Here is a 16,780-nt window from a genome sequence, read left to right on the forward strand (position 1 = left end):
TTGACGCAAAGGTTTAGCGCCCACATACTACACAAAAACCGCCCATAAGTCCTGATATAGGCACTACCTCCCCCACGCTGTTTCCACCATTCCCTCCACACGCTCTGGAGTCCCACACCATACTCCCGTCCCTCCAGCCGCTCCTCTCGACGTTCCGTTCCAACCCATTCCCAACCACCCTCTTGCAGCGCATCTCCCACTTTGCAAGACTTGCCAAGGATGGAACCGGAACCGTCCCTTGCCGCTCTCCTCAAGGCTATCACAGCCCTCACAGCCACAGTCGGGTCCCTCCAGGACCAAATCAAATCACAAGGCCAACAGCTCAATGAGCTCAAGGCCATATGTAAGGAGACCGCCGACTTACTCGGCGACAAGGATCAAGGAACCCAAGCCCAGCCTGGCCCATCGGCTGGGCCTGTCACTCCCCCCACTCATACAGGGGGAGAAGCGCACACTCCAGGAACGGTTAAGCCTGGACTCAAGGCCCCCTTCCGCCCATCAAGAGGAATGGGCTTTGACTCAGAAGAGGAGGAAGAACCCAGGCGAGCTCCCAAAAAAGAGCCTCGCGACACGCCTAAACGGAGCCTCAGCTCCCTCACCCCCTTTGATTCAGGGTCCAGCGTAAAGCGGCCCAAAATGGAGCTCCCAGATCCATATAAGGGAGATTCCAGGGGACGGAAGGCAACCCAGTGGCTAGATTGTATGCTACTGTGGGTCGCACTTCACCAAGATCAATTTGATGAAGAAGAACAAATGGTTGTGTGGATTCTATACCACATGACAGATAAAGCTGCCAACTGGGCTCTTCCCATTATTGGGACTATTATCAAGGGCGAGGGAAATCCCCCCACTACCATCCCGGCCTTAACGGCCAAATTCAAAGAAGCCTTTGCCGATCCAGATGCAAAGAGGGCGGCCGCCAGGAAGATTGCCGCATTGACTCAGACCACTACCACGTCTGAGTACGTCACAGAATTCCGCAATCTTATGGCGGAACTTGACTGGAACACTGAGGCGTACATTGCCCAGTTTACGCGCGGTCTTCACTGGAAGGTGAAAGAACTCCTGTCCACCAAGGACAATATTCCCAACAATGACCTAGAGGCCATATTTGCCGCCTCGGTCAAGATTGACAACACTTGTTGGGAGAACAAGGAAACCGCCCCAAAAAGGCTCCCACCAAGGCCCCGGTTGCCACGACCACCTCTACCTCCACCACTACCACCAGGGTCCGTTTGTCCAAGGACCCCAACTATGTCACCCCGGAGGAAAGGGACCGTTGCCGCGCATCTGGCCTTTGCGTCAAATGCGGCCAGAAAGGGCATGGGATCAAACAATGTCCCAATGGATGGAAAGCCACCATCAAGGAAGCCGCCAAGGTGGGAGAAGTAGAGTCGGAAAAAGAATAAAGCCAAGGACTGCCGTCAAGCCCTTGGTGAAATCTATAGAATCACATGTATCAGATCCGGTTGTTGAATTTGTTTCTATTGCTCTCGATTCAAATAAAAAACCATTGCTATATCTTGATCTGATTATGTCAAATCAACCGGCAGACACCCTCAAAACTCTCATTGACTCAGGAGCTACGTCAAACTTTATCTCCCCACAATCGTAGAAAAATACAAAATCCCCAAAACCCTACTCGAAAATCCACAAGTAGTGAGAATGTTAGATGGTACCATTTCACAGACTGGTCGCATTTGGCACCAGGTACTCCTCACAGTTTCGGCCAATGGCCATATACACTCCATCCCCTTAGTCTGCCCCATTGGGACCACACCCGCCATACTTGGCATGACATGGCTCACTCAGGAGTCACCCCTCATAGACTGGAACCTAGGCACGGTCACCTTCCCAGAACAAATCCAGATTGCCTCGGAGGAAGAAGCGGATCCTGACCCGTTAGCAGACCTACCCACGGAATATCACAAGTTTGCCAGGGTATTTGGCAAAGAGGAATTTAAGGTTCTCCTCCCCACAGGGAATATGACATTGCCATCAACCTACTCCCTGACGCCAAACTCTCACCCGGTCCTATTTACGGCATGACCGATGCAGAATCCAAAGCGCTAAAACAACACATTGATGAGGAACTGGCAACGGGCAAGATCCGCCCTAGTACCTCCTCAGCAGGCGCCCCGGTCATGTTTGTGAAAAAGGCAGATGGATCCCTCAGCTGGTTGTGGACTACCAAAAGCTCAATGACGTAACCCACAAAAACGTTTACCCCCTACCAAGGCAGGATGACCTCATGGCCAAACTCAGGCATGCAAAAATATTTACAAAGCTTGACTTGCGATGGGGATATAATAACGTTAGGATCAAGGAAGGCAATGAATGGAAGACAGCGTTCCGCACTAAATGGCTTATTTGAGTACTTAGTCATGCCATTTGGACTTACAACGCCCCAGCTGCCTTTCAGCATTTATGAACGATCTGTTTAGGGATCTCATTGACGTCACTGTAGTCATTTACCTGGACAACATACTGATCTTCTCAGAAGACCCCAAGGATCATCCAGGCCACGTCAGGGAAGTTCTATCACGGCTAATGAAGAACCAGTTGTTCTGCAAGCTGTCAAAATGCCACTTCCACGTCACCACAGTGGATTATCTGGGCATTGTCATATCCCCAGCTGGCTTTTCCATGGATCAAAAGAAGATTGAAGCGGTCACCTCCTGGCCCCAGCCCAAGACAGTCAAACAGGTCCAGGCTTTCTTAGGCTTTGTCAATTACCTCTGCCGGTTTATCCCCAATTTTAGTTTGGTTGCGCGCCCCCTACATAATCTCACAAAAAAGGAAACCCCTTGGTCATGGGGTAACCTGGAGGAAGCTGCTTTTCAGGAACTAAAGTCCCTTGTCACCCGGTCACCCGTCCTAATCCATTCCAACCCCAGCCTCCCTACTACCTAGAACGGACGCGTCAGGCGTAGCCATGGGCGCCATCTTAAGTCAACGAGGAGAGGATAACCGCCTTCACCCAGTTGCATATATGTCCAAGTCCTTTTCCGGAGCAGAAGCCAACTATGACACCCATGATAAGGAGCTTCTAGCAATTATTAAAGCCCTGGAAGAATGGCGTATTTTCCTGGAGGCACAAACAAGCCAATTCAGGTGTTCACAGATCATTGAAACCTAGAATACTGGATGCAGGCTAGAACCTTCAATCAAAGACACGCTAGATGGCGCGTTTTCCTGAGCGATTTCAATTTCGAAATCCACTATCGTCCAGGGAAACCCTATCATCCAGTTCTTAACAGAGGACGCTGATAATGCACCACCTTCCATCAGAAAAGCCTATCGAGACTATGACTGGGAAGAGGACCTCCTTTGGTACCGCGGAAAACTAGTTGTCCCAGATTCGGAACCCCTCAAGGAGCGACTACTAAGGGAATCCACGACTCCCCTTTGGCAGGACACCCCGGGCAACAACGGACCCTTGAACTACTGAGTCGTAACTACTGGTGGCCAGGAATGAAGTCCACTGCCAAGGAATGGGTAGAATGCTGCCCTGTATGTCAGGCCAATCGACGAGCATGCCCCTACCATTGCCCTAAAACCCTTGGAAGTCCCCCGTTCCCATTCCACACAATTTCCTATGACTTCATCACAGGGTTCCCTAAGTCAAATGGTTACAATGCGATTCTAGTAGTTATTGACTCTTTTTCCAAATTCGGGCACTTTATCCCAACCTTGAAGAAGGTCACAGCCAAGGGTCTGGCAGATCTATTTGTCAGCCACGTATGGAAATTGCACGGGTTACCAATCAGAACCATCTTGGATAGAGGCACCACGTTCACAGGAAAGTTCCTTAGGGCACTCTACCTAAGATTAGGAATCAGACCATTGTTTTCCTCAGCATACCACCCAGAATCCAACGGTCAGACGGAGCAAGTGAACCAATTCATTGAATTCTACCTCCGCTGTACGTAGCCGCGGATCATTCAGACTGGGCCACATGGTTACCTTTGGCGGAGTACGCGTACAACAACGCCAAACACGCGTCCACGGGGAAGACACCCTTTGAGTTGGTCTATGGAAGAAACCCAGTGATGAATCCCTCCAACGTACCATCCAACGTGCCGGAAGCGGACCAATTAGCAAATACCTTGGCCAATGAATGGAAGGAGCTGAATCCGCCCTCAGAATGAGCAAGGAGAAGATGATCAGGGACAAAGGGACCATACCTGAATATTCAATTGGCAAAATGGTCTGGCTGGATGGGAAGAATGTGGAACTCAGGACCAACTCCAATAAACTGGACCCTAAGAGACTAGGCCCTTTCAAAGTTTTAGAGAAAATTTCTAGCCACGCATATTGCCTAAAGCTGCTGGAAACTCTGAAAATCCACAATGTATTCTATGTAGGACTATGTTGAAAGTCCACAGATCTCCTAGCCAACCTTTCCCGGAACAACCCCTCCAGAAACAATTGAGGGGGAAGAAGGTACAAAGTGGAACAAATTATTGACTCCAAAAGACAACGAGGGAAATGGTTCTCTGATCAAATGGAAGGGATACGGACCAGAGGACAATTCATGGGAACCGGAAGAACTCCTGGAGCACAGCCAGGAAGAAATTCAACGCTTCAACAAATCACGACTGAAAAAGGCTTGTGACTCCGCCAAGAGCCTTTGAAGGGGGGCAATGTTACAATCCCCTGACATATACCATTGAACTTGTATGATTTTCTCTTATTTTTAGTATCTTTCCGAACCTTGTATCTTATGTTTTCGATCACGTGACCTTGGCGCTTATTATGCCGAGATGCCGCGCCGAGATGCCGTGCCAAGGGCGCTTAGGAGAAATCCACGCTTCTGCGCAGTCCGCAGCACGCTTCTCTTTTCACACGGACTCTTCTTTTCTCACAAGCACAGACCATGTAGATAGTGTGCTCTTGCATATATACAGCAGAAATCGCTTGGAGTCCCCAAGTCGATTTTACCTTGTCTCTTACTCACTAGAGAAGGTAGTCAGCCAGCTAAGTAGCCGGCCCTCAGTAGAAACAGAAGCACTCACCTCTTGATTAACTCATCACACCCCAGGCCTCAGGCCCCCTTGTCGACAGTAGATAGTAGTAGAGCGCCTTAAGCGCTAGTAGTATAGCCTTTAGTAGATAGATTACATAAGCAAGTGTAGTAGTACGGCCTCAAGCGCCCGCCCACTAGCGTGTACCCAACCTTACAGTTGGCGTACAACAAAACACTATGTTTTAGCACAAAATCTTACAAATCCATCAACAACTAAGCTCACAACCCCACTTTTGCTGTAACTCAACCTGCAAAACTTTTGCCAATTATGGAGAAAAGGTGCATTTAGTGCTGGCACTTAAGCACTGATTAAGCACCAGAGCACTTGCCTATGCAACAGGGGGGACCCTGAATTTCTGTGTGTAGCTACAGATAGAATATTGTATATTAAATACTAAAAAACAAGGAAAATATTGGTAGTTGCTGTTTATCTACTCAGCTGAATTTATATGTATTTCAATGAGTGAGAAAACAGCATATATGCAGAAGATATTGCATAGAGGGTATTCCTGAAGCTTATAGGTTTTGCCAAGGTTTCAATTGAAAAGAGGAGCCTTGAAACCTTAGTTTGCATCTTCATCTCATTTTATTGACTGTAATTCTTACTTGTGTAAAAATAAAATAAGTACAGATTAATGAAAATGTCATATCCATAACTTAGGCAGGTGAGGATGGGTGCTACTTCTGACTACTGGTAAGTCAAAGGACTGTAAGGTCCTAACACTACTGCTGACTACTGGTACCTGTCTGTGATGGTGACAAGGTAAAATTAACTTGGGATCTCCAAGCAATTTCCTGCTGTATATATACACAAGAAAGACTAATTACAAATTGAAGCCAGTGTGAGAAAGGAAGTCCTAAGAATAAAGAGAAGTGTCGTAGACACAGTTGATACCAGGGAATTTATCCCCATTTTCTCGAATTTAAACGAAGACAAACGGACGACATTTTCAATCACGTGACCTCGGCGCTTATAACATACGCTAAGCGCCGAGCCACGTCCCCTTCCGCGCTTAGTCAGCATGAAGTCCTAAGAATAAAGAGAAGTGTCGTAGACACAGTTGATACCAGGGAATTTATCCCCATTTTCTCGAATTTAAACGAAGACAAACGGACGACATTTTCAATCACGTGACCTCGGCGCTTATAACATACGCTAAGCGCCGAGCCACGTCCCCTTCCGCGCTTAGTCAGCATACGTAGCCACCTCCACCTGATGACATCACTATGACACGTCAGTGACACGTATGCATGAGTAAGGCCAACTGAGGAACGGGGTTCTTATTTGATACGGTATTGCATATAAATGTATTTGTAATTAGTTAGCTCTGTAATATATAAGGAGGCCAACCAACCATGGTAACACCCAGGTCGATTACCTCTTGTTGCATCCACTCAGTGTACGAGGGCCTTACAGCCCAGCAATTACTTAGTTAAGCCACTTAGATAGTCCACACCGCCTTAAGCGGCTTTGTCGTTGTACTCGTCGCCGCAGATAGGTTTGTTGTCGCCTTACTGCAACTTTCTCATTGTACACCGCGGCCACAAGCGCCATCCCCCTCGACGCCCTAACGGACGTCTAGGACACTAGGTAATCGACCTTAAGTCGGTTGCAAACCGTGCCCACAAAGCACACCCTACTCAGTCTCGACAAACGAGAAGGTCCCCTGTACTAGCACAAGGGAAATCACCTGATTGGGCTCGCCTTTCGCTATCAATAATCAAACTAGCGTTGGCCCCAGGTAGTACCAAATTGCTATAACAGACGGATCCTGATCGTCGCCCACCGGTCACCGCACCCTTTGTCAGCGGAGCTAGTCAGCAGATCCACCCGCTTGCAGAAAACCCGTTCCATATCACGCCCGTACACGGCAGTTGATTGGTCAATAGGGACTGTCCAACGCTAGGCGGTTGACGCAAGCTCTTAGCGCCAGTACAATAAAGCGCCCCATAAGTCCTAATACAGGCACCCTTGGCTATACAGCCCCCATTACCCCCACTCTCGCCCACCATTACGTCACGCACCCCCTCTCGCGCTTCCTCCCGCGCTTCCCAACGCGCCACCTCCCACCAAGGCCGTTCATATCCTCATGAAATGGCAACCCGCTCCCGGAGCACCGCTCGTCCCCAATCCCCTCTCGATCAAGGAGAGTTGGGACCCACTCTTCAGGCAACCGCCGATGAGTCAGGGAGCCTCGAACCAGAGGTCTACGGGGAAATATCCCTCAGCCGCGCAATCTCCCTCATCCTGGGATTGCAAAACCAAGTCATCCGGCTCGAGCGGGAACTCGAGGAAGTCAAGGAAGTCAACAAGGAAGCCCGAGACTGGATGGGAGCAGTCGACCAAGCCCTCACTCGCATCGAGGCTAGGGGTGGAACCCCACACACACCAGAAGACCGGAAACCTCCGGCAATCGAGGCCACGCCCAGGCCCCTACCCAAAACCAACCCTCTTCCAGCGCCTAGTGCGCCCCTCGTTGCCTGGGCTAACCCCACAAAGGTCCCCCCCGTCTTTGCCCAACCAACCCCTGTCCGGGCTCCCCAAGAGTCCATACTCCCGCTCCACCTTTGCCTATCAGGCTCCACTCCCCCATTGCCCCTCAGCCAGCGGCTCCAGTAGCCACATATCAAGCCCCTGTCAAGGTGGATCCCTGACGCCTATACGGGGAAGATTGGGAATGAGTCACGACAATGGCTCACAAGAATGATGGCATGGGTTTGCCTTAATCAGCGTATGTTCCCAACAGATCAGGAGGTACTTTCGTTCCTCCTAATGAACATGAAGGACACAGCAGGAGCATGGGCGCACCCCCACCTCGACCAACTAGGGTCCCACAGGGCCATCATCCAAACGGTCGAAGACTTCAGGAGGGAATTCCTGGCGGCATTTGGGAACCCGGACGCCACAAGGGCCGCGGAGCGGCAAATTACCCACCTTACTCAGACAGGTACCTGTGCTGAGTACATTACGAAATTCAGGACCATTGCCATGGATCTGGATTGGAACAACGCTGCCCTCCGTGGGCAATTCGCCCGAGGCCTCCACTGGGAGGTCAGCCGACTCATTGCCACTCGAGAACGGCGCCCAACCACCCTCCTGGAGCTGCAGAACGCGGCCCTGGTCATTGACAACGCCCTCCACGAGGAGCGTGCCAGCCACCCGCCCAAGGGTAGTAAGTCTGGAACTTCCTCCACCCCCAATAGGGGGGCGAGTACCGGCCAACAGGCCACAAGACCAGGACGCCTTTCCAGTGATCCCAACTTTGTCTCCGAGGAGGAGCAAAACCGCCGCAGGGCTGAAGGCTTATGCATCAAGTGTGGCAAGGCAGGTCACAAGTTCGCGGAATGCCGCACAGGCTGGAAGGCCACGCCTAAGGAGGAAGGCGCCAAGAAAGAAGCCGCCAAGATTGGCGAAGAGTCTGGACCCGAATCGGGAAAAGACTAAGGGTACCTGCTGCCGCGCGCAAGGACCCCAAGGACTCTGGTTGTATAGAAATATGTAATATATCAAGTAGCTTGAATAGAATATCCCCACTCTTCACCATTTCTATTACACCAGAGAAACAAGCGGAAAACCTAGAAGTCCTGATAGATTCAGGCGCCACTTCCTCATTCCTACACCCCCATACCACGGAGCTACTCCGCCTCCCACTCATTGATCTCCCTACACCCCGTACCGTTACTATGCTCGATGGGTCGAGCCCCCAGGCAGGCAAAATCTGGAAAAAGGCAATCCTGACCTTCTCCTTTGATGGCAAGAAAATGACAGAAACCTTCCTTATATGTAATACAGGGTCTCATGCTGCCATCTTGGGGTTGAAATGGTTGGATGCCCACAACCCGGAGATTGATTGGAATATGCGCACCCTTACCTTTCCTCATGCTACCCCTGAACATGTGGCCATTGCCCAGGAAGAAGAAGCAGACAAGAACCCCCTTGAAGGAGTACCCTCCGAGTACCATCAATACGCCAAGGTATTTGGAGAAGAAGAATTCAACAAGCTTCCTCCACACCGGCATTACGACATTGGAATAGAACTCACGGAAGAAGGCCCCCTTAACTCTCCCCTTTACAGTATGACAGACGCCAAGTCCGCCACACTCAAGGACTGGCTCAGGGATGAGTTGAAAGCTGGGAAGATCCGTCCTAGCAAATCCTCCATTAGTTCACCGGTCATGTTCGTACCTAAGAAGGATGGCTCCCGCTGATTGGTTGTTGACTACCGTCGCCTAAACAACCGCACCAAGAAAAACGTATACCCGCTTCCCCGTCCAGATGACCTCATGGCCCAGCTCCGTGGTGCCAAGGTCTTCACCAAGCTAGACTTACGATGGGGATACAACAATGTGCGGGTAAAAGAAGGTGACAAATGGAAAACCGCATTCCAAACCAAGTACGGTCTCTACGAATCCCTGGTCATGACTTTCGGCTTAACAAACGCCCCAGCCGCTTTTCAACACTTTATGAACGAACTATTCAAAGATTTGTTGGATGTATGCGTCATCATCTACCTTGATGATATCCTGATTTACTCAAAGGATGACGTATCCCACACGAAACACGTTCATGAAGTCCTAAAACGGTTAATGGATAATCAGCTGTTCTGCAAGGCATCCAAGTGTACATTCCACGTTACCTCTGTGGAATACCTGGGAATCATTGTCTCCAATAAGGGTTTTAGTCTGGATAAGCTCAAAATCCAGGCGGTACAGGAATGGCCGGTACCCACTAAAGTCAAGGAAGTCCAATCGTTCTTAGGGTTTGCCAATTTCCTTCGCCAATTTGTCGCCAACTTCAGCCACATGGCTAGGCCATTACACAACCTAGTCAAGAAAGATACACCTTGGAGATGGGACACAAAGGAACAGGAAGCATTCCAAGGACTAAAGGATGCCATTACCAACGCCCCTGTACTCTGTCACGCCGACCCTGCCAAGCCCTACTTCCTAGAAACGGATGCTTCTGGTGCAGCCTTAGGTTCCATTCTTAGCCAACAACAGGAAGACGGCCGCTTACACCCACTAGGGTTCCTATCGGAGTCTTTCAAGGGTGCCGAACAGAATTATGACACCCACGACAAGGAACTCCTGGCCATTATCCGGTCGTTTGAATATTGGCGCATCTTCTTGGAAGGAACCCTGCACCCTGTAACAGTCTTCACTGATCATTGGAACTTGGAATACTGGAAGGAGTCTAGAACTTTCAATTGCCGCCATGCATGCTGGCACCTCCTCCTGGCTGGTTACAACTTCCAAATTGTGTATCGCCCGGGCAAACAGTCCGGCAAACCAGATGCCTTATCCCGGCGATCAGACCATGCCGACGTCCCACCTGCTGCCCAGACCATGCTCCCAGACCCTATCTTTGCCAACGTCGCACTAGTTCTACCAGAAAAGGAGTTACAACAGCGTATAGAGTTGAGTCTGGATCAAGACGAATCCCTGGAAGAAATCCTACAGTTCCTGCAGAATGAATCCAAGGCGCCCCCATCCATCAAACAAGCATTCAAGGACTACCAGATGGAAGCAGGATTACTCTTCTACCAAGGACGGATTGTGGTCCCTGACGTCGGGACCCTACGTACGGATTTACTCCAAATCTTCCACGACAGCCCATTGGCAGGACACCCAGGCAGGCAACGGACCCTGGAGCTAATCTCGCGCAACTACTATTGGCCAGGCATACGCGCGGACACATACTGGCACGTAGACTCCTGCGAGACCTGCCAAAGGATTAGGAAACCCAAATACGCGTCAATCCCACCACAGCCATTAGAACTCCCTGTACGCCCATGGCAACACATTTCCTATGATATGATTGTTGATCTGCCAAAGGACGGGGCCTATGACTCCATATTAGTTATCGTTGACAGCTTTACCAAATACGTCATATTGGTAGAATGTTCCAAGAAACTAAAAGCCCCTGAACTAGCGGAATTGTTCTTGCGACACGTCTGGAAAAAGTACGGAATGCCGGAAAAAACAATCTCAGACCGTGGAAGAGTATTCAATAACAAGTTTCTGAAGGCGTTGTACCAACGACTAGGCATAGACCCGCACTTCTCCTCCGCTTATCACCCCCAGAGCAATGGACAGACAGAACGGGTGAACCCCTCCGTAGAACACTTCCTAAGAGCATACTCCGGCACTAACCAAAGGGACTGGGTCAAATGGTTACCAATGGCAGAATTCGCCTACAACAACGCAGTACATAGTGCCACGGGGAAGTCACCTTTCAAAGCGCTCCACGGATGGGAACCAACCTTAACCCCTTCCAACATTCCTACGGACGTGCCAGAGGCCGATGAACTGGCGGAAGCCATGGAAGCACAATGGAGAGAAGTCAAATCCGCCCTCCGGCATTCTAAACAACGGATGGTAGCCGGAGAACACGGAAGCCCAACAGAGTTTGAGGTTGGAGAAGAAGTATGGCTTGATGCGAAAAACGTTAAACTCAAAACCTTAAGCCCCAAGCTAACGGAACAACGCTTAGGACCATTCAAAGTCATGGAAAAAATCTCCAACCGCGCTTACAGGCTAGAACTCCCACCAACCATGCGCATCCATAACGTATTTTACGTGGGATTATTGTCTAAAGTCAAAAGGGACAACAAACGGGCCTTCAAGAACCGTCCACCACCAGTTACCGTGGATGGGGAAGAAGAGTACGAGGTTGAAGGAATAACGGATGCAGAGGAACGCAACGGAAAATGGTTCTTCCGAGTCAAATGGAAAGGCTATGGCCCCGAGGAGAACACATGGGAACCTCGAGAGAACCTGAAAAATGCGGGAAAAATTTTGAAGAAATACAAGGAAGACATGAGAAAGAAGGCCCTCGGCGCTGCCAAGGCCCTTAAGGGGGGGGCAGTGTCGTAGACACAGTTGATACCAGGGAATTTATCCCCATTTTCTCGAATTTAAACGAAGACAAACGGACGACATTTTCAATCACGTGACCTCGGCGCTTATAACATACGCTAAGCGCCGAGCCACGTCCCCTTCCGCGCTTAGTCAGCATACGTAGCCACCTCCACCTGATGACATCACTATGACACGTCAGTGACACGTATGCATGAGTAAGGCCAACTGAGGAACGGGGTTCTTATTTGATACGGTATTGCATATAAATGTATTTGTAATTAGTTAGCTCTGTAATATATAAGGAGGCCAACCAACCATGGTAACACCCAGGTTGATTACCTCTTGTTGCATCCACTCAGTGTACAAGGGCCTTACAGCCCAGCAATTACTTAGTTAAGCCACTTAGATAGTCCACACCGCCTTAAGCGGCTTTGTCGTTGTACTTAGATAGCTCGTCACCGCCTTAAGCGGTCTTGTCGTCGTAGGATAGCTGCTCGTCGCCGCAGATAGGTTCGTCGTTGCCTTACTGCGACTTTCTCATTGTACACCGCGGCCACAAGCGCCATCCCCCTCGACGCCCTAACGGACGTCTAGGACAAGAAGTGTACTGCAGACTGTGCAGAAGCATGGGACATGTCCAAGCACCCTTGGTATGGCATCTTGGCAGGTCTTGGTGCAGCATCTTGGCTTGATAAGCACCAAGATCACATGATCAAAAAAGTGAAGGTAAAGAGTCCATAAAAAATAGTAAAAATATGAGAAAAAACAGGCAGTTCTGGTGGTATAAGTTGTAAGGGTGTAACAAGCTCTATGGCTTAGTGGTCAAGCTGGTTCAAATCCAGCTAGTTCTATTTTCCTCTATTTATGACAATTGCTCTCATGACCCTTCTGTGATTGCCTGACTTAGTAACATGTATTCTTAAAAAGTTCACCCCTGTAGTGCAAATACATGTACTTCCTGTGTTTGTTTTGATGCTTATCCAATTCTGCAGTTGCACAGTGTCTGTGCTTTGATTGCAGCAACTGTGCTTTGATCTGATCTTCAAAGCACAGTCACTGCAGATTAGGAAAGCATTAGGTAACCCCCAGTAGCATAGCTACTTCTTTATGTATATACAGGGGTCCTTCCTAAATAGGAAGGACACCCTGCTCTTTACCACTTTACAATCCATTACAGTTTCACTTCACTTTGTGATTACTTGCTTGAGCTTCATTTAGCTCCAATACAATACTATCTCACCTGCATATCTACTTGTGTGGCCTAGCACTCACTGCTTGCTTGAGTACCAATTGCCTCTCTGGCAGCTATTCAACTTAAGGGTAAGCCCAAACTAATACCAGGTAGCCCTCCTAAGCCATAGCACTAGCTCTTGGGGCTTGAGTTAAACTCTGCTCTGCATTGATTGCTAGTTACACATTGTATCTGCCTTGTATAGGCCTTTGTGTGATCTAGTACTGTATTGGGACTCCTTGTTGCTTACATCAAGTAGTACCAATCCATTACACCTTACTGTTAGCTGGTCTAGGTTACTAAGAGTACAACAAACTAACTTGCTTTAGTTACATTGTCAGTTGCTGTTGGTTATTGCCTCATCTGACTAAGTCACCTGAGACATTACATCCTTTTGACTTGTAACAGCTGGAACATCAGCACCATAACAAGGCATTTGCATCCACATGCCAACTTTTTGAGCATGACTTAAACTGCATTGAGTATGTATTCTACTGTCCATATATTCACCACCCATATTCATGGAATAATCATATGGGTAGTTGTTTTCCTCATGTTATTAACCTTGCTGCCCAAGCCATTCAAGATACCCTTGCAGCTGGTGCTCATTATTTTGAAGACAAAGTTCTTGCCCAAGGGGACCAGATTGATTACAATGTTTGAGAATACCTGGATGCACCCAAGTTATGTCCAACTGATTTGTGTCACAAATCAATCAAGGCAATGCATACTAGCAGTCTCTAATGTGAAGGCCTCTGCAACATGATACAAGAGTGTAGCTTGAAGCAATAAACAAATCAGGCTCTCACCTTTGGCTTGGAGCATTAGCAAAGAAATTTAACAATCTCCTAGTCAAAGGTACTTTTGCCTACGTTTTGTAACTCCCATCTGGTTATGAGTCCCTTAAAGGAATGCTGGTGTTTACTATTAATGTTGATGGGACATATAAACTAGGTCTAGTTATCAAAGAACGTGCACAACAACTGGGTTGCGACTACAAGGAAACATTCCCCCCAGTCACCCAATCCGCATCAATATGCCTTGTTGTTGGCATTGCTCTGCAAACCAGTCTAACAATCTACGCCGCCAATTTCACAGTGGCATTCCTCAACGGGGAGCTGAAGGAGGAGATCTGTATGGAGCAGCTTGAGGGATGGAGTGCCCTGCCCAAGGATCAAAAATCTTACCTCAAAGTTGTTCAGACACTCTATGGTCTGGGACAGGCCGGTTGTCTATGGTACAAATGCCTCTCCACAGCTCTTGCCGACCTAGAATTTGTTTGCTTCAACTCGGACAACTGCGTTTTCATGCCCAGAAGAAAGGATACTGGGCTAATCCTGATTGCTGTCCATGTCAACAACTTGACCGGTGCAACTTCAAACGATTCTGTGTGGAGCCAGTTCTGCGATGAGCTCAACGCTAAGCACGAACTAAAGAACCTAGGCCGTGCAAAGGAACTATTAGGACTGGAAATCACACAAGACTCTCAGACTGGCACGGCTTCGATAACACAGACCCGATATATTGAAGAACTAGCCAAACAGTACAACGTGTCCCATCTTCCTCCCCTATCACTCCCACTCCTTCCCCGACAGAAGTTTTCAAAGGTACAGTGCCCGACATTGGAGGAGGAAAAAGTCAAGATGAAGGGCGTTCCTTACTTAGCCTTGGTAGCACGGTGAACCCCCAAGGTTCGGATCTTTGGCAAAATCCGACCCCCGGGTTCGGATTCTCAGCGCTCACGCCTGAGATATGAAGGCAAAGCTCAAATTCAGGGTTCGGATTTTTGGCAAAAGGGTCCGGATAATCCGAACCTTCTGGTTTCACGGTGTAGGCGCGCTAGTATGTATATGATGCCAAACTCGCCTGACGTATCTTATGCGGTATGCACATTATCATGTTTTAGTTTCAATCCTGGCTTGATACACTGGGAAGCCTTGCCTGGTGTCCTGCGATACTTGCGAAACACCTCAACGAAAGGGATATCGTACTCGCGCTCTGGATCCAAATGCTTATTGATCTATTCTGATGCGGACTATGGTATATGCCCGGACACCTGTAAGTCTACGACAGGATGGGCCATAGCCCTGTGTAGAGGCCTCATCAGCTGGTGTAGCAAACTTCAGTCTGTCATCGCCCAATCGACCATGGAAGCTGAAAACATAGCGATGTCGATGGCATGCAGAGAGGGATTTTGGACTCGGAGCTGGCTCGCCGAACTAGAAGGTTTTCATCCCGGTCAATGACCGGTCCCGACCCTACTGTTCTGTGACAACCAGGCCGCAATTGCCATCAATCTAAATCCCGAATCACACCAGTTGGCCAAACATACTGCTATTCGATAACACTATGTATTCGGACAGGTAGCTCAAGAGGAGTACACAATATATCACGTCTCTTCACGAGATCAACTGGCCAACTTTCTTACCAAGTCCACCATGAAATAAGTCTTCCAGCACCGCCGCACTCGGGCTGGAATCCTATAGCTCCGAACTCATTCTTCTTACTTTCTCCTGACCTGTTATCACTTCTACTTTCATGAACCCTTGTAATCTTCTAGTTTTATCCTGTATTTTTTTTCCTGCTTGTAGTTCGCGTCTAGAACCAGGGGGAGTGTTAGGTGCGCGGCACGCCAGCGCCGCCACGTGATCGTGTGGTCCTCGACGGAACGGATGTCCTACCCCTATTCAGATAGGGGATCCATATATTCCTGTGTCAGTGGTCCCGCTCCTGCACGCTCATCTCCCACCGTACTGAGACGTCCCCATGCAGGTGTTAGGCACCCGACACTTAGTCAGCAGGGCATAGCTCACGACGGTATCGTTACAATACGGATGGGTTTTGACATTCCTTCTGATGAGACGCTGATGAGACGAATCCAAAATCGGTCTCGTCTCGTCTCTCCCCAGCTCGTGGCAACGCTATCCGCAGGCTTCGTCGCAAAACGTCCAACCGTAACAAAGTCACATAACACATGAGGTTCATACAATGTCCTTGTCAGCCATGCTTACCGAGATTGATGAATATCATGAACGCTAATATTTATTAATGGCAATACTGGCCTCACAGTACAAGGTAATTGATGATGTGAGCGATATATGTCAGATGTCAACTCAACCTCACATTAGTATAGATGGCTAGCATTTACTTAGAGATTGGGGACCATTAGAGTACTAAGAACCGGTCGAGATAAGGCACTGCAGAATGGTATTGAATCAGACCCTCCCAATGTGGGCAGTCTAGCATCGTGTTTGGGCTTCAAGTTTGACGGGTGGTAGATTATTGAGGAAACTCCTAACAATAGGTACTGGCAAGTCAATAATATAAATTCTCGAATCGAAAGCAGCGCTTTTATGAAAATTTCGCGTCAAGTTGCTTTATTCTCTCCGAAGGGACATACCGTGCATATATGCAACTCCGTACGTACACGTATGGCAGCTGGCACATTTGAAATGTACAGCGATCGCACAATTATGGCAGATTATCCTAACACGTGATCTATACATACAGAAAGGCCCACCACCCTACCATTTAAAACAGGGCGGTGGCCGTTCTTCCCACCTCAGGTTGAAATGGACTCGAACTCCGGGTCGTCAGACTCAAAAGGACTTTCCCGAGCTCGCAATTATGTCAAGACTTTGGGCCGAAAAGCAAAAAGC

General features: G+C 48.8%; 8 protein-coding genes across 8 annotated transcripts; all 8 read left to right on the forward strand.

Moving 5' to 3' along the window:
- Positions 1–219: 219 nt before the first annotated feature.
- RhiXN_07979 (Retrotransposon-derived protein PEG10) lies at positions 220–1,409 on the forward strand (the record flags this gene model as incomplete). The annotated part of the gene is made up of 2 exons (XM_043327795.1): positions 220–1,122; positions 1,173–1,409. 2 exons carry the CDS (start codon positions 220–222, stop codon positions 1,407–1,409), a joined length of 1,140 nt encoding a protein of 379 aa, XP_043183180.1.
- A 385-nt stretch (positions 1,410–1,794) lies between these two features.
- RhiXN_07980 (Retrotransposable element Tf2 protein) lies at positions 1,795–2,913 on the forward strand (the record flags this gene model as incomplete). Its single annotated transcript, XM_043327796.1, has 4 exons — positions 1,795–1,931; positions 1,982–2,150; positions 2,177–2,349; positions 2,412–2,913. 4 exons carry the CDS (start codon positions 1,795–1,797, stop codon positions 2,911–2,913), a joined length of 981 nt encoding a protein of 326 aa, XP_043183181.1.
- Positions 2,914–2,935: 22 nt separating this feature from the next.
- On the forward strand, positions 2,936–3,451 carry RhiXN_07981 (Retrotransposable element Tf2 protein; the record flags this gene model as incomplete). The annotated part of the gene is made up of 3 exons (XM_043327797.1): positions 2,936–3,080; positions 3,140–3,189; positions 3,233–3,451. The coding sequence occupies 3 exons, from the start codon at positions 2,936–2,938 to the stop codon at positions 3,449–3,451; spliced, it is 414 nt and encodes a 137-aa protein (XP_043183182.1).
- Positions 3,452–3,474: 23 nt separating this feature from the next.
- On the forward strand, positions 3,475–4,151 carry RhiXN_07982 (Retrotransposable element Tf2 protein; the record flags this gene model as incomplete). The annotated part of the gene is made up of 2 exons (XM_043327798.1): positions 3,475–3,880; positions 3,934–4,151. 2 exons carry the CDS (start codon positions 3,475–3,477, stop codon positions 4,149–4,151), a joined length of 624 nt encoding a protein of 207 aa, XP_043183183.1.
- Positions 4,152–4,207: 56 nt separating this feature from the next.
- RhiXN_07983 (Retrotransposable element Tf2 protein) lies at positions 4,208–4,637 on the forward strand (the record flags this gene model as incomplete). The annotated part of the gene is made up of 2 exons (XM_043327799.1): positions 4,208–4,354; positions 4,398–4,637. 2 exons carry the CDS (start codon positions 4,208–4,210, stop codon positions 4,635–4,637), a joined length of 387 nt encoding a protein of 128 aa, XP_043183184.1.
- Positions 4,638–7,124: 2,487 nt separating this feature from the next.
- RhiXN_07984 (uncharacterized protein) lies at positions 7,125–7,649 on the forward strand (the record flags this gene model as incomplete). The annotated part of the gene is made up of 1 exon (XM_043327800.1): positions 7,125–7,649. One exon carries the CDS (start codon positions 7,125–7,127, stop codon positions 7,647–7,649), a length of 525 nt encoding a protein of 174 aa, XP_043183185.1.
- Positions 7,650–7,733: 84 nt separating this feature from the next.
- Positions 7,734–11,905, forward strand: RhiXN_07985 (Retrotransposable element Tf2 protein; the record flags this gene model as incomplete). The annotated part of the gene is made up of 3 exons (XM_043327801.1): positions 7,734–8,446; positions 8,554–9,211; positions 9,278–11,905. The coding sequence occupies 3 exons, from the start codon at positions 7,734–7,736 to the stop codon at positions 11,903–11,905; spliced, it is 3,999 nt and encodes a 1,332-aa protein (XP_043183186.1).
- A 2,127-nt stretch (positions 11,906–14,032) lies between these two features.
- RhiXN_07986 (Retrovirus-related Pol polyprotein from transposon TNT 1-94) lies at positions 14,033–14,803 on the forward strand (the record flags this gene model as incomplete). Its single annotated transcript, XM_043327802.1, has 1 exon — positions 14,033–14,803. The coding sequence occupies one exon, from the start codon at positions 14,033–14,035 to the stop codon at positions 14,801–14,803; it is 771 nt and encodes a 256-aa protein (XP_043183187.1).
- Between the last annotated feature and the right edge of the window lie 1,977 nt (positions 14,804–16,780).

Source organism: Rhizoctonia solani, chromosome 9 (genome assembly GCF_016906535.1).
Source record: "Rhizoctonia solani chromosome 9, complete sequence".
NCBI lineage: Eukaryota > Fungi > Basidiomycota > Agaricomycetes > Cantharellales > Ceratobasidiaceae > Rhizoctonia > Rhizoctonia solani.